General features: G+C 41.9%; 2 protein-coding genes across 3 annotated transcripts in view; one reads left to right on the top strand and one right to left on the bottom strand.

The window, feature by feature from the left end:
- Positions 1-16,632, bottom strand: part of TFB1M (transcription factor B1, mitochondrial) — a 65,842-nt gene that overhangs the window by 6,159 nt on the left and 43,051 nt on the right. The gene's annotated exons all lie outside the window — the stretch shown is intronic.
- On the top strand, positions 9,613-14,981 carry CLDN20 (claudin 20). The gene is made up of 2 exons (XM_044924062.2): positions 9,613-9,805; positions 13,293-14,981. Exon 2 carries the CDS (start codon positions 13,389-13,391, stop codon positions 14,046-14,048), a length of 660 nt encoding a protein of 219 aa, XP_044779997.2. The 5' UTR covers positions 9,613-9,805; positions 13,293-13,388; the 3' UTR covers positions 14,049-14,981.

The raw sequence follows: 16,632 nt of genomic DNA, 5'->3' as shown, positions 1-16,632 counted from the left end.
ACAGGGAAGCTACTTGGTAACTATGGTAATAGATTCAAAAATGCTTTTTACTTATAAATGAATGCTTATTTAAAATTACAACCATTAAATTTCCTTGCCTGAGTTTTTAAGTCTGTTAAAGGGTTTGATTCCAAAAAAGAAGTCAGTGCGTGGGCACTAGACGCAGCTAAAACTCCTGGATGAAACGCCGCAGTCCCTTTCCGAACTCAGCCGGTCAGTGTACTTAAACAACCTACTGAAACTTCAAACTAGAGCGTTTACAACGGTAAATATTTGCCTCTCCAACCCACCGCAAGGTCAATGCTGCACAAAGTGGAGGTTCTGCTTCTCAACATGAGCAGGCTGGAGGCGGGTGTCCCACTTCCCAGGCCAGCGTGTCTAGGACGTGACTGGTTATGAGCTCAGAGCAGCACTCTGGCCTCATGGGAGAACTGGGGTAAGAAGCTATTAAATCTCAGATATTGCCAGCTCAGATCCTGAATCAACACGGTCCAGGGAACACTGAAGACTGTACAGCCCTGTTTCTTTGAGATGATCATCATAACATGTCAAAGAGCTCAATAACTACCCCACGGAAAAGGTACAGAAACAATACTGGCCATTATCTAAGAAAAGGTCTTCAACAGTTCCCATGGTGTTCGGGACCATTAAGGATAAGCCACTGGAGAGGAAAAACGCTTAGGAAGTTACAGTTCACTTAGCCAAGATATGACCACAACTGGGAGAAGACGGAAGGAGTGATGCGAACAAAGGATGACTACAGGGAATAACGAGGCTCCAGAAACAACACAGGGATTCGACCTTCAAGGGAGGACTGTCTCAGATTCGTGTAGACGGCATGAAGGGTCCAGAGATCCTGAGGTAGGAGAGTCACATTCGGCGTCAGGTGAAATGCGAGTCAGGTGAGCGCCCTGAGGATGCTTGGTTCCTCCCTAACCAGTGCTGGCTCACTCCCTCAGGGTTCCCACGCCCACGTCTCCATCAGAATGTCCTGGGCCCTGCGGCTGCACCTTCCCCCAAGAAGGGTAGCGGTCACAGTCACAACTGCCTGTCATAGTATAGTTAAGCAACTTGGAGAATGCTCGAGTGTTTTCCCTCTCTTTTCCTTCTTAGAATGATACAAAAAGAACAGATTTTAAACAGTCACAGTGTTTACTCTGGGAGCACAAGCATGTAAGAAGAGTGAGCGAGCTGAGGGCACGATAAGAAATAAGTCCAAGAGGCAGCCAAAGTGAGGGCAGAGGAGGGAGAGGGCTTTTTACTGGGTATATTATGTAAATAAAAGTATGTATGTAAATTAGGCCTACCAGCAACAAGAAGACATATGAGGGTTTCTTGGTCCCAAGGATGGGAACAGTTTTGGGGAGATGAACGCTTAATTTTAAACAAATACAAGAGGGACACCCAAAAAAGATGTCCTTTTCATTATAGGGGACTGGAATGCAAAAGTAGGAAGTCAAGAAACACCTGGAGTAACAGGCAAATTTGGCCTTGGAATACGGAATGAAGCAGGGCAAAGACTAAGAGAGTTTTGCCAAGAAAATGCACTGGTCATAACAAACACCCTCTTCCAACAACACAAGAGAAGACTCTATACATGGACATCACCAGATGGTCAACACCAAAATCAGATTGATTATATTCTTTGCAGCCAAAGATGGAGAAGCTCTATACAGTCAGCAAAAACAAGACCAGGAGCTGACTGTGGCTCAGACCATGAACTCCTTATTGCCAAATTCAGACTGAAATTGAAGAAAGTAGGGAAAACCACTAGACCATTCAGGTATGACCTAAATCAAATCTCTTATGATTATACAGTGGAAGTGAGAGATAGATTTAAGGGCCTAGATCTGATAGAGTGCCTGATGAACTATGGAATGAGGTTCGTGACATGGTACAGGAGACAGGGATCAAGACCATCCCCATGGAAAAGAAATGCAAAAAAGCACAATGGCTGTCTGGGGAGGCCTTACAAATAGCTGTGAAAAGAAGAGAAGCGAAAAGCAAAGGAGACAAGGAAAGATATAAGCATCTGAATGCAGAGTTCCAAAGAATAGCAAAAAGAGATAAGAAAGCCTTCTTCAGCGATCAATGCAAAGAAACAGAGGAGAACAACAGAATGGGAAAGACTAGAGATCTCTTCAAGAAAATTAAGAGATACCAAGGGAACATTTCATGCAAAGATGGGCTCAATAAAGGACAGAAATGGTATGGACCTGCAGAAGATATTAAGAAGAAGTGGCAAGAATATACAGAAGAACTGTACAAAACAGAGCTTCACAACCCAGATAATCACGATGGTGTGATCACTGACCTAGAGCCAGACATCCTGGAATGTGAAGTCAAGTTGGCCTTAGAAAGCATCACTATGAACAAAGCTAGTGGAGGTGATGGAATTCCAGTTGAGCTATTTCAAATCCTGAAAGATGATGATGTGAAAGTGCTGCACTCAATATGCCAGCAAATTTGGAAAACTCAGCAGTGGCCACAGGACTGGAAAAGGTCAATTTTCATTCCAATCCCAAAGAAAGGCACTGCCAAAGAATGCTCAAACTACCGCACAATTGCACTCATCTCACATGCTAGTAAAGTAATGCTCAAAATTCTCCAGGCCAGGCTTCAGCAATATGTGAACCGTGAACTTCCTGATGTTCAAGCTGGTTTTAGAAAAGGCAGAGGAACCAGAGATCAAATTGCCAACATCCGCTGGATCCTCAAAAAAGCAAGCGAGTTCCAGAAAAACATCTATTTCTGCTTTATTGACTATGCCAAAGCCTTGGACTGTGTGGATCACAATAAACTGTGGACAATTCTGAAAGAGATGGGAATACCAGACCACCTGACCTGCCTCTTGAGAAATTTGTATGCAGGTCAGGAAGCAACAGTTAGAACTGGACATGGAACAACAGACTGGTTCCAAATAGGAAAAGGAGTATGTCAAGGCTTGTATATTGTCACCCTGCTTATTTAACTTCTATGCAGAGTACATCATGAGAAATGCTGGACTGGAAGAAGCACAAGCTGGAATCAAGATTGCCAGGAGAAATATCAATCACCTCAGGTATGCAGATGACACCACCCTATGGCAGAAAATGAAGAGGAACTAAAAAGCCTCTTGATCAAAGTGAAAGTGGAGAGTGCAAAAGTTGGCTTAAAGCTCAACATTCAGAAAACTAAGATCATAGCATCTGGTCCCATCACTTCATGGGAAATAGATGGGGAAACAGTGGAAACAGTGTCAGACTTTATTGTTTTGGGCTCCAAAATCACTGCAGATTGTGACTGCAGCCATGAAATTAAAAGACGCTTACTCCTTGGAAGGAAAGTTATGACCAACCTAGATAGCATATTCAAAAGCAGAGACATTACTTTGCCAACAAAGGTTCGTCTAGTCAAGGCTATGGTTTTTCCTGTGGTCATGTATGGATGTGAGAGTTGGACTGTGAAGAAGGCTGAGCGCCGAAGAATTGATGCTTTTGAACTGTGGTGTCGGAGAAGACTCTTGAGAGTCCCTTGGACTGCAAGGAGATCCAACCAGTCCTTTCTGAAGGAGATCAGCCCTGGGATTTCTTTGGAAGGAATGATGCTAAAGCTGAAACTCCAGTACTTTGGCCACTTCATGAGAAGAGGTGACTCGTTGGAAAATACTCTGATGCTGGGAGGGATTGGGGGCAGGAGGAGAAGGGGATGTCCGAGGATGAGATGGCTGGATGGCATCACTGACTCGATGGACGTGAGTCTGGGTGAACTCCGAGAGTTGGTGATGGACAGGGAGGCCTGGTGTGCTGCGATTCATGGGGTCGCAAAGAGTCAAACACGACTGAGCGACTGATCTGAACTGAACTGACAAGAGGCACAAGAATGCCCAAATACTGGATTAGGATATTCTGTTATACTTGGAGGTACCGAATGATCACAGGGAAAACACCTTTCTAAAACCACAACCTTTTCCACAAACCATGACTTTAGTGATTGTGTAACAGTGGCCCCTGGAGGTACCTGGGGACAGAGGAGGTTCCTGCTTGGGGCAGGGCTGTCGCAGCAGAGGGGGCTGTGCCCAGGGCCTGACCTCTGGTTTTGTTTCATGGCTCCAGAGAAACTTGAGCACCTCTGAATCAGTCAGCTCCCCGGGGGGTGGCTTCAATCTATACAAACTCACCAGGTAGTCAATAATTGCTGCTGCTATAAATATTACCATTACTATGCTGAGAAGATGGATAAATGAACATGGATGCAAATCTACTATTTCATAATGAGTCACAACTGTCAAAGAGACATGCAAGCTGATTCGTCAGTACATTCCCTTCCGAAGAAAACTATGTAAGGTGCAAGCTCTTATGCTGAGAAGGCTTGCGGAGGCATGGAGCAGGAACAAGCTCATGCAGATGCTGTCGCCATGGTCACTGGTGCTCAGCCCAAGGGCCTGTCCACTCATGGGCACAGGGTGCTGGATTCTCCCAGACCCTGTGCTTTCAGCACCCAGACCCGCTCTCCTTTGGTGGAGGTGCCCTCTAACTGTTCACGCTGTCCTGCTCTTCCTATTTCTGACTTGAAAGACAGTCTGTCTTTGTAAAGACGAATTCCATAGCTACTGGATCTCTTCCTTCACATGCTGATTTTACTAGTTTAACTCACAGAGTTTTGGGGGACCGCCTATGAATGTAACCAGAGGTATAACAATAAATAAAGAGAAATGATGGAAACTGATGTAAGCTCTCTAGTTTGGCAACATCACAAAGTCCACACAAACCCACCCAGGATGGCAGAGCGTGGGCCAGGACTGGGCCAGGACTGAAACGCAGGAGACCCAGTGGGCAGAGAGGGAGAAGCACAAGGCAGGCAGGCAAAGCCGGGGAGGAGGAGGGGCGGTGAGCCGAGAGCCAGGCTGGGACAAGGGGCGCTCAGGCCACAACCTGACACACTACCAGCAAGTGAGGATGTTTTAAAAAAATGTCCTGGTTTTCAAAATAACATGCAAAGCGAACAACAGGTTTACAGGTTGATTACAGGTTGATCTCCAGGTGTCACTGCAAAATCCAAAGACTGTCTTAATATTCTAAAATAATGTGATAAAGACATAGAAAGCAAATCCTCAAGATCCTTTCACATGAAGACATTAAAAGGAGCAACAAAATGTTGGAAAAATAAGGTAGTAAGTAACAGAGAAATGGCAGTGTAAGCCACATCAGAAATACGTGTTTGAGTCGCACAGAGCCGCGGAGCCGGGTGGCCTCATTAGACGTTCGGGAGCACACGGTAACCAGAGAACAGCCATCTTCATTTAAACACAGTCCTCACTGTAATCGACTAGTCTACAAACCACCAATTCTAAAGGATCAAGTGTTCAGGGCAGCCTAAAGCATTATTTTAAATAAAATGACCATAAAGGCAGAGGAAAATAAAGCAGTGATTGTGCTCATAGCTGATACTGTTAATACTCCATGATGGAGTCAAGAAGAGAAACATTCTTTTAGGATTAAGTCAGTCGCTTTAAATCTGTGGGACTGGAACAGATAAATTATCTTAATCTTAACCTAAACTTAAATTATTTTTTAAGGTTTAGGAGAAAATAAATGAGAAAAGAAACTTAAAAAAAAATCAGAACCTCAACTTTCCATTGGAATTAAGTGGGCAGCATTTTAAACACACAGGGACTGGGCATCATCCCCGACAACAGAGCTGAGGGCCCCGGGGCGGGGCCTGGGCCCCAAGGCTTTTCTGAAGTGGGATGATGCTCTTGTGTGGGCAGGAGTGAGAGACGCTGGAGAACCGCCTCCCCCAAAGGCTTGGTATCGCTATTTCTTCTCCAACATTCAGTCAAACTACTGATTCTTTAAACAAAAGCTTGTCTAGATATCCAGAATACTGTCACTGAGAACAATACACCAAGGGAATCACATGTCATTTTTTCTTAAAAAACAGATAAATGAAAACATTTTAAAGAAAACAGCTGGGTCTGCTGAGTCACTTGTGGACTTGGCATGAGTGAGAAGCAAATGTTTCTATTTCAGGCTACAGAGGTGTCAGGGTTCATTCATTTCCAGAGCTTAACCCAGACCACCACAGAAAGGAGCAACTCATATTATGAGACTTGAAAACACATTCTGTTCTAAATAGGACAGGGCAGGGCTGTGTGTACAGAGCTTCAAAAATCACAGTATTCTGGGCTTGAATCCCACATTCCTGCTACTTACTCATTTTATGGACCTTATGTAGCTTCTCAGGAGTTTAGTTTTCTCACCTCTAAAAATGAGATGATTTCTTCTCTCTCATAGACTTGGTTTAAGAATTAAATACCAGGACTTCCCTGGTGGTACAGTGGATGGGATCCTGCCTGCCAATCCAGGGGACACAGGTTTGATCCCTGGTCCGGGAAAATTCCACAGGCCGCTGAGCAACTGGGCTCGTGTGCCACAACTACTGAAACTCACACACGTAAAGCCCGTGCTCCACATCAAGAGAAGCCAACTCAGTGAGAAGCCCCTGCTCCCTGGAACCGGAGAAAGCCCATGCAGCAAAGACCCAGCGCAGCCAGATATAAAAAAAATTAAATAAATACCATATTACCTCAGATAGTACTGAAGAATTGCAAAATTAATGAACAAAATGACAGTCTCATTTAAAAATTACACTTTTAATCATGTAAAGGTAATGTATTATTGTTATTTTATATACTCAAAATCAGTTTCTGAACTCATTCAACAAATATCTGTCACACCTTGAAAATAAGCCAGGCACCATTCCTGGCACAGCACTGGCAATTAACAGGACAGCAGGAAGTCCTTGCCCTTGTGAGGTTTACATTCTAGAGGTCTTAAGCCAGAGTAAGCAGGGGAGGGGCTCAGAGGTGGTAGGTTTCTTGATTTATTTTCAAGTTTTGGAACAAAAGAATTTGTTGACTGAATGGATATTGGGTATTGAAACAAAGGATGCTTTTAAGATCCAGGGATGCGTCTGCTGTTAACAGACACTGGGAAAGTGGGGAGAATCACTGTGGGGAAGATCAGGAGTTCAGTCCTGTCCCTGACAGATCTGAGACGCCTATCAGTGAGTGAGTCACGTCGCCAGCTGGATATACAAAACTTGGGTGTTCAGTGGGGAAGGGCTGGGAAGAGAGATGTACTAAGATAAACAAAGATAAGGTTTACCTAGAGAAGCCTCTGGACTTAAAAAGATTTCTCTGTACTCTCTACATTGGCAGTGGATAATTATGTCAATGAATTACATTTCCCTGAGCTTCCCTGGTGGCTCAGATGGTAAAGCGTCTGCCTGCAATGAGGGAGACCCGGGTTCGATCCCTGGGTGGGGAAGATCTCCTGGAGAAGGAAATGGCAACCCAGTCCAGTACTCTTGCCTGGAGAATCCCACGGACGGAGGAGCCTGGTAGGCTACAGTCCATGGGGTTGCAAAGAGTCCAGCACAACTGAGTGACTTCACTTTCACTTTCTATGCACTTTTACTTTCTAGCGCCTTTTCCTTGGGCCTCACTGTGCGGCTTGTGCGATCTTAGTTCCCCCACCAGTGATCGAACAGGCCTTGGGCCATGTCAGTGAAAGCACCAAATCCTAACTTCTGGACCACCAGGGAAGTCCCTCTGGCTCCTTCTTTATATAAGAAATTCTGCCTTGTGTTAAAGGTCTATAGTTAATGAAAGTTATTTACATTTCAGAAGTTTGCCTTTTAAAAACAGGTGGTTAAGGGACTTCCCTGGTGGTCCAGTGGTTAAGATTCTGTGCTTTCTTTCAATGCAGGGGGTGAGGTTTTGATCGCTGGCTAGGGAACTAAGATTCCAAGACAGTGAGGTGTGGCTGGGGGGTGGGAGAACAGGCAGTTAATACATTATAGGATAAGTGTACTCATCAAGACAGAAAAAAAGAAAAAAAAAAAACAAAACAAAAAGTTCTTGAAAACACTAAAGTACAGGGACTTCCCTGGTGGTCCAGTGGTTAAGAATCTGCCTGCGAGTGAAGGGGACACAGGTCTGATCCCTGGCCCTGGAAGGTCCCACATGCTGTGGAGCAACTAAGCCCAGGTGCCACGACTACTGAAGCCTGCGTGCCCTAGAGCCCATGTGCTCCACAAGAGAAGCCACCGCAATGAGAAGCCCAAGCGCCACGATGAAGAGTAGCCCCCACCTGCCACAACTAGAGAAAGCCCACGCTCAGCAACAAAGACGCAGTGCGGCCAAAACTAAATAAATTACTTAAAAAAAAAAAAAAAAAAAACAACCAACAACACAAGGTACATTAAAGCATGCTTAAGCCATTTATCCTCAGGAGGCTGTGTTATGCTGGAGGCCAGAGCAGGGAGGTCACCGGCCCCTCCCTCCACGGGCCCCCAGGCAGCCTCAGCACAGGTGAGCGTGCACAACCACCAACCGCACAGGGAGCGGAACAAGCCAAGACACTGAAGGCATCTGGTGGACTCCTGACACAGCAGTGACAGCGATGTTGGGAGTGTCAGTGCCTGAGATTCAGCTCCACTCCATCCAGTAACACAAAGAACTGTTTATATAGCTCCATGAAATAAAAGAAGGAAGTCACGTTTATGTATCAGAATTACAACACTATGGCTAAAAAACAAAGGCAAAGACATTCGACTTCAAAGAGGAGAAAACAATACGTATCTTGCTAAATGCCAGACTTAGAGAAGATTAAAACCAACCAACAAAAAACTTAGAAAGATACAGATAACTGAAACATGCCTTTTTATTAGTCACAGCTTTTTAAAGAAATGAATAACATCTAACATGGCTATTAGCAGTAGTAAAAATTTAAACATCCAACCACACGTAAAATTATCTTCCGTTCTCATAATGGTTATAAACACACAGCTTGTAGAATTAAAATTACTGAGGTAGAAAAAAATGAGAACCCAAAGTAGATGAAGATGAAATATGTCTGTACCATTATTCATGGTCCAGCACCTCAGTGTTTGCTTTTGGTTTCATCTAACATGTTTCATCACATTATTTCGATGTAATTTCTTTACAACATTTTCTAAAATCTATTAAGTGATACTTTAGAAATCTTTCTCAGTGTAAAGGCTAACAGAAGAAAATTCAGGATACCCACCTCTTACCCTTCCTGGAAAAACACTTGTAGGTTTACTGATCAGATTCTAGTCATCAGCTGGTACTGGATTTTCTTTTTACTTTTATAAAAATATATATGTTTAAACCTGTCTTTTGAATGTTTAGTCTGAAAGCTACCAATTTTGTGAATCTTGATTTCACACAAGTCAGAAGCACCAGGATAAAAAGAAAGTCTCACTGAACTATCATTTGCAAAGCACAATCTAGTTCAAAATATTTCAGACCACATTCTTTAATTGGGTCATTAAGTAATAAACTGTATCTCCCAACATAAAAATTCAAAAATAAATTATAACTATGGACTAAAACATAATATTAAAAGAAAAGAAAGTCTTTCTGTCAGCGCCCAAATAATTCCTCCTCTGTATATTGTGACACAAGAGCATTTTCAGCTTTCAGGTTTCGACAAATCCTGTTGTAACAACAACTCCCTCCCTTCCCCGCCTCTCTTGTCTTAATTCTCCCACAGCTCAAAAAATGAGATGGAGAACCTGGTATTTATCTTCTAGCACCATCAGCAGTTTTCACCTCTCCAGATTTCTGTGTTGCTCATTGCTATCAGCAAGTTAACTTGGTGGAGTTTTATCATTAATATTCAGAAGCTGTGAACTAAGCCTCATGAATGTGGTGTCTCCTCATCAGACCTTGTTGGGGTTCAACTGAAGGCGACTGACAGAAGAGAGTTAAGATACTGAAGGCTGCTGACAAAAGGTATGGAAAATGAGGAGCTTCCATAATGCTTGGGGATCTAAATATAGACCTTCGCGTATAACTTGGCTTGAATTATAAGTTGTAAAGCTGTTTTTAAATGCTAGATTTGATATAAATAAATCTTGTCTGGAAAACTGACTTTACATTTTCATGAAATCCAGTTCAGAATTTCTTTGGGAAATAGCTCATGAATTTAACATTATAGGTTCTGTTCTATATGCAGATTTTGGAAGCATGAGAGCGCTATTTAGAACTAAGTTTTTACATGTGACCTCTCTGCTTTTGCCTACTTTCACAGTATTTCACCACCACAACCACTGAAACAAAGTATTCCTTTATTCTCTATGAGATAGAAATTTGAAAGAACAGGCCACAAACTGTACCATGCTTATGGCTGGAGACAGAGAGGGAAAAAAAAAAAGATTTCACAGCAATAGCTAAGATGCCAGTATATTTTTATGAAAGGAAAAGAGTGACCTTCATTTTGGAGAATGAATTCTAAGTTTTTTATGCAGAGGAAAGTACTTAAGAGTCCAACATTCACTATAAGTGAGCACTGTGCTAACTTAATGCAGTGTCATATTGTTTACACTGATTTTGGCCGTCTGTAATTTATCACTGCCAGCACTTGTTAATTAAGATGAACAGGCTGTCTGCAAGTCTGAGTTACACTGTAATTTATAAAATGTATTGGTTAATGGGAAGAAAAGAGTTATAATTGGGAAGCTGAGCACAGACTGCACAGACTGATCAACACATAAAGGTTACTCAACCAAAGTGAAAAAAAAAAAAAGAAATAAGATGCTGATAGGGAATGCTAACAGCAGTCTCACTCTTAAAGAATCCCTTAAGCTGAGAGTGGTCTGAGAAGGCAGCACTTGAGTGAGCTGGCTGGAGTCTGAAATGCTAGAACTCAAACCTGAAAACAGCTGTTATGAAACTACAGACATGTGCTTTACTTTTTTTTTCTAGAAACCATAACTTTTATTTTGGTCTCAGATATGAAAAGAAATTTGGAAAACAGAGAAAGAATGAACTGCAGGATGGCAGGCAAAGCCAAGGTACTCTGATGCTACTGACTCTAAGAATTCAAAATCTCAGAGAAATATCCTGAAACGGTAGAATTTACATTTTAAGATTATGAACAAAAATAGAACAATCGAATTCAGACAGCCCAGGATTTAACCTCTTGGGGAATCAATGTTATTATAACCATACTGAACTATACAACTATATTCGCGGTAACACAGGCATGGAGTTGCATTACTGTAGATACCTCACAAAAGCCAGACATGATGGACCTCGGTGAGTCTCTGAAGCTAAGCCATTTGCTCGTTTGCCTTATTACTTCCCTCTGGAGTCTCTCTCTCTCTCGGTGAGAATGGGAGTGAGGGAAGTTGACCATTAACGGTGGTTTTTGCCTCCAGATACAGTAGCATTGTCCCTGCTTCCCACGGGAAGCACACATGAGGATTTCACCAGGAATTACTGTGGTAGGCAGAGGCGGACAGGGTGAGGACACTGAGAGGGTCAGAAGCGGGAAGCAGGCACTGCTGATCTACTGCTGAGGCGATCTACCACCTAAGTGTCCTAATCTGAAACAATGGTGATGGCCAAGATTATAGACCTATGGTTTCCTTCACCTCTAAGAGTCTATGAAAATGAATGGAATCGGCCTAAGGAAGGAAGAGGGAAAAAAACACCATTAAATATTGGTGCCATTAAATATCAACTGTCACATGACATAAAAATTTAAAAATACTAATAACGATGTCAGGTATAGTTTACTGAGTACCTTCCACAGGTTAGGTAACTTCACTACCGTATGTACCTCCATGTTACAGACACTATGATCCTCCCACTTTCCAGAAGAGGATATGAGGCACAGCGGGGTTCTGGAAAGCCAGGATTTGACCCAGGTATTTTATTAGATTCAGAGCTCATACTGCCTTGTGTGAAACAGACTTGAATCATTATAGAGCCATTCTAACACATCATTCAAAAATTAATTAGGAAATACACAAAAGTCAGTATTGCTGTATTTCAGAAACTATTATATTTTCCTCAAAGAGGGCAATAAATATTGTCAGATTAAAACACAGCAAGCACTATCTTTTCCCTCTTATAAAAAGAAAGGGAGGGTGGGTGCAAAGAAAAGTGTGAATTATTTTTCTTACTTTCTCAAATACAAATGATGTGGTTACTTCTGCTTTGTACTTTCAAGATCCTATGTCACTACTTCTGAATCATTTAGAATAACCGGTTTTGCAGCAGACTTCATTTGGGTCAGGGAACGGTTCTGGTCCCCACTAGAAAGGATCTCACATTCTTAAAAGCAAAAGACACTGGCTCAGTTGTTTCAGTTTTGAATAACTTATACCTGAAGTGAGGCAATGGCATACCTTGTTGCTAAGTCACTTCAGTCGTGTCCGACTCTGTGTGACCCCACAGACAGCAGCCCACCAGGCTCCACCATCCTTGGGATTCTCCAGGCAAGAACACTGGAGTGGGTTGCCATTTCCTTCTCCGATGCATGAAAGTGAAAAGTGCAAGTGAAGTCGCTCAGTCGTGTCCGACTCTTAGCGACCCCATGGACTGCAGCCTACCAGGCTCTCCGTCCATAGGATTTTCCAGGCAAGAGTACTGGAGTGGGGTGCCATTGCCTTCTCCGAATGGTATGCCTTAGGTAAAGATTTTCCAAATTGGAAATCAGAGATATCATGCTAGTGAGTTTGAGTTCTTTCTACTACTTTCTTCTCCTTCTTTAACAATTCACTTGGCCCATGTGAATGGCATGAAGAGTGTTTAATAGATTTTTAAAATAATCATTTTTCAGTACTGAAAACTTTTCTAATATATATTTATAAATCAATTTTAACAGATGGGTTTAAACTATTCTTATTACCAATAGAGTATTTTAATTAGAAATAACATTTTTAAAACCTCTAATACTATTAAAATCCTTTATCACCTATCCTGCAGCTGGAATTCAATGCCTAAATCTCCTAACAAGGTACAGGCCTATCCTACAGACAACTTCAGCAGGGTTTAAATTTTAAATAAAACTACTATATATAAAATAACTAACAAGAACCTACTGTATAGCACAGGGAATGCTACTCAATATTCTGTAATGACTTACAGAGAATAGAATCCAAAAAAGAGTGGATGTATGTATAACTGATTGACTTTGCTGTACAGCAGAAGCTATAACGTTATAAATTAATTACACTCCAATAAACACTTTTTAAAATTTTAAGTCAAGAAACAAAGTGGACATCTCCTTCCTTGACTCCATGCACCAAGCACCACCTGACCAAAATCACTGAGGAAACGTCAGCCCCGGGGGCCTGGTGTGAGCTTCTCTCCTGGGAGGCGGTAACCTCGTCCCCTGCGGAGGCCTCGTCAGGTGTGTCTCAGTTTTCACTGTTCACAGAAGTCTTTGTTTGTCCTTTCTTTCAGTCCTGATCTTGTCTTCTTTCCCCAGCCTTTTGTTACTTGGTTTTCTACTGTGCAGAAATAGCTACAATTCTGACCGAGAGCCGTCAGGGTTTTCTGGGAGGACAGAGGTCGCAGCGACGTCATGGCCGCGGCGGGTGTCCAGCTCCTGGCTTTCGCCCTGGCCTTATCTGGGGTCTCTGGAGTCCTCGCGGCCACGCTGCTGCCCAACTGGAAGGTGAACATGGATGTGGGCTCCAACATCATCACGACCATTGAGCGGCTGGAAGGGCTGTGGATGGACTGCACGTGGTACAGCACCGGGATGTTCAGCTGCACCCTGAAGTACTCCGTCCTGGCCCTCCCCAGCCACGAGCAGGCCGCGCGGGCTGCCATGATCCTGGCTTGCATCCTGTCTGCGGTGGGGATCTGCACTTCCACAGTGGGGATGGAGTGCACTCGCTTAGGAGGGGACCCGGAAACCAAGAGGCATGCCTGTTTTGCTGGAGGAGTTTGTTTCCTGTCTGCAGGGACCTCTGGTTTAATACCGACTGTGTGGTACACAAAGGAGATCATAGCAAACTTTCTGGACTTGACGGTTCCACAAAGCAACAAACATGAGCCTGGAGGAGCTGTCTACCTTGGAATCATTTCGGCCGTGCTGCTGGTGATCTCTGGCATGATCTTCTGCACATCCTGTCTGAAGAAGAATTCGGGAGCTTTGCTCCACCCATGCAAGCAGCCACCCGTCTCCACCGCACAGCCAGAGGACGGTTTGGCATACAGCCTGAAGGACTATGTGTGAAAAACTGTGTGATGCACATGGAATTTTTAGGTGCCTGCTGTGACTTTTGTCTTCAAATACCAGAATTGTGCTTAACTTTCTCTACAAAGAATGTGAAATACTTTAAAAATGAAGTTTTTAAAAATGCTAGATTTTGTGTATACCTGTTTTACATTACTTTCCCATTATTGTCATGTTTTATCTGAAGATTTATAAAAGAAAGAGGTTCAGATTATATTAATAAGGCAATTATTTCACAGCCTTTTCTTCTTAAAGATAAACTGTTGATACATCTTACTGCTGCTGCTAAGTCACTTCAGTTGTGTCCGACTCTGTGCAACCCCATAGACAGCAGCCCACCAGGCTCCCCCTTCCCTGGGATTCTCCAGGCAAGAGCACTGGAGTGGGCTGCCATTACATCTTACTAACCGGAGAAGAACTAAGTATAAAAAGCACCTTGTCCTGGTGTTAATTCAGGATATCATCTGCTTTTGCTATCTCTGCCTGACAACAGTAACTTACTTCTGTTTTCAAGCTCCATTGTATGACTGCACCTTACGTACAGAAGATGTCCACTTGTTTCAGAGGTGGCCCAAACCCCAAGTCCCCATCCACTGTGGCCTCCCAGCAGAGGACATTTTTTACACTTTAGGAAATATAATCTCCATACAATATGGCGTTCAAAGATTAGGTGGAAATAAAGGAAATTGGTAAATGCTACCACAGCAAAGCAAAATCAAACTAAACCCAAACTGAAATCTCTAGGACTTTTAAAGCATTATGTATAAGCTAAGTGAAAACAAGAAGAATCTGTTTTAAAATGCTTATGAACTGCCCTCTTGTGGCTGCTAACAAGAGGACTCTCCAGATTAGGTTCATTTACCTCTCGCATTTTTGATTTGCCCCTGTCATTTAATATCACACTGATTAGTATTTGAATGCTAAAGGTTACTTTCAAGTTGTCATTTTTTCTTCTCAAGTTTGATTCATGTTAAAAACGTTTTTACAAATGAGCTGCTTCAATTAATGGTTATGAAAATGTTTTAAAGAATAAAGAATGCTTTAAAAGTTAAATTATCTTATATGTAATTCAAATATTTAAAGAAAATAAAAACTGGATTTTCCAATGTGCAAAAGAAACACCGCACACAAATGTTTCTAATAATTTATTCATTTAAGCTTAGTTATTGTTCATAACAATGGTAAAAGGGGAAAGGCTACTTCATTATGTATTAATAACTAAGAAAGTGGGAAGTTATCTTTTATGTGAATAAATAATTTTGAATTGTGCATATGAAGTACAGACTAAAATATTTTACAGCTGTTTTATTTGATAGATCATTCTCTCCTGCATCATCATCAAAGATCTAAAATAAAGATATGATTGCACATGGGGATTAGGAATGCATTTATGTATATATTCCTTTTGAGTGGTCAAAATATCTTCTAAGCAAATGTCATCTGTATTTTTAGCTATATGACTTGAGAATATACTAACTTTATTGACTTTAAAGGATTTCCATCATAGAGTGTAATTTTGCAAAATTTGTTGCATATTTCTGTTTACCTCCAACAATTTTGTTCATTTCATTGTGTTTTATAAATAAAAAGTATCATCTGCAAAAAAGCAATTTTGTTTCTTCCCTGGATTTATATTTATTGCTTATTTTACTCGAGTACATATGAAAGCATAACTAATTAAATTGAATTATAATTAAGCATAATTAAAATGGATTATAATTGTAAATACTTTTTTTTCTATTCAACACTTGTTTTATCTGATTTTTAAGGAGGACAATGCTGGTATTTTTCTAATTATAAAACTGACTTTTAATTTACACATTTTTCTTTTAGACTCATCCACTTCCAAAAAGCATTTGAGGCAATTTAAAATAAAACTGCTGGCCCAATAAATACAAAAACCAAAAGATAAAGAAGACAGGCTAAAATCACAAAGAAAAGGAAGACAGGAATAATCCTGGTTTACAGTTGTTAAAGCAATTAAATATGAACTTTAGTTTTGAACTTCCTAGGTAACCAGGTCAGAGAAGGCCACATAAGGAATGTGACAGCTTTGTCTAGTGGCAGAAACCAGAGCTGTGGGTGGCACCATACCCCTAACCCCGCTCCCCGAGCTGTTGTGGGTACTGGATGCTAATGGCTCATGGATCAGGGGCTGACTCTACTGAAGGTCAGGGCACCACTGCTTCCAGGAGGTGGAGTCAGACTGACAGTGGTACATCAAGGTACTCCCCTGTATCTTCTGTGGACTCATCCATTGACTAAGCTTAAGATTATTTTACCAGAGGTTGAGGCCTCAAGAGCTGGGGGCAAGTGCAGCTGAAAGCCTCTAAACTGCTGTTGTTCTCAAAGGCCACGTGTGGATGCCCCAAACTGCTGACCTTTATGTCAGGGGTGTAACATCTTTAATTCATCTAAGATTGTACTAACACAATTTTATGCTTTCAATCTGTACTATGTTAGGGTGTTACTTGCTCCATATACCATACTTCTAAATAGACAAAATAAGATATAAATTATATGTCTTAAAAGTTATAATCAAAAAAAAAGTTATAATCCACATTACTTTATTAGGATATTACAA

Source organism: Bubalus bubalis, chromosome 10 (genome assembly GCF_019923935.1).
Source record: "Bubalus bubalis isolate 160015118507 breed Murrah chromosome 10, NDDB_SH_1, whole genome shotgun sequence".
NCBI classification, from domain to species: Eukaryota; Metazoa; Chordata; class Mammalia; order Artiodactyla; family Bovidae; genus Bubalus; species Bubalus bubalis.
The sequence above is the reverse complement of the archived record's forward strand: the minus strand, read 5'-3'. Positions and strand labels throughout refer to the sequence as shown.

What these genes read in the sequence shown, in the direction of transcription:
- CLDN20 (XM_044924062.2), top strand. Translation starts at nt 13,389, where the DNA reads ATGGCCGCGGCGGGTGTCCAGCTCCTGGCTTTCGCCCTGGCCTTATCT.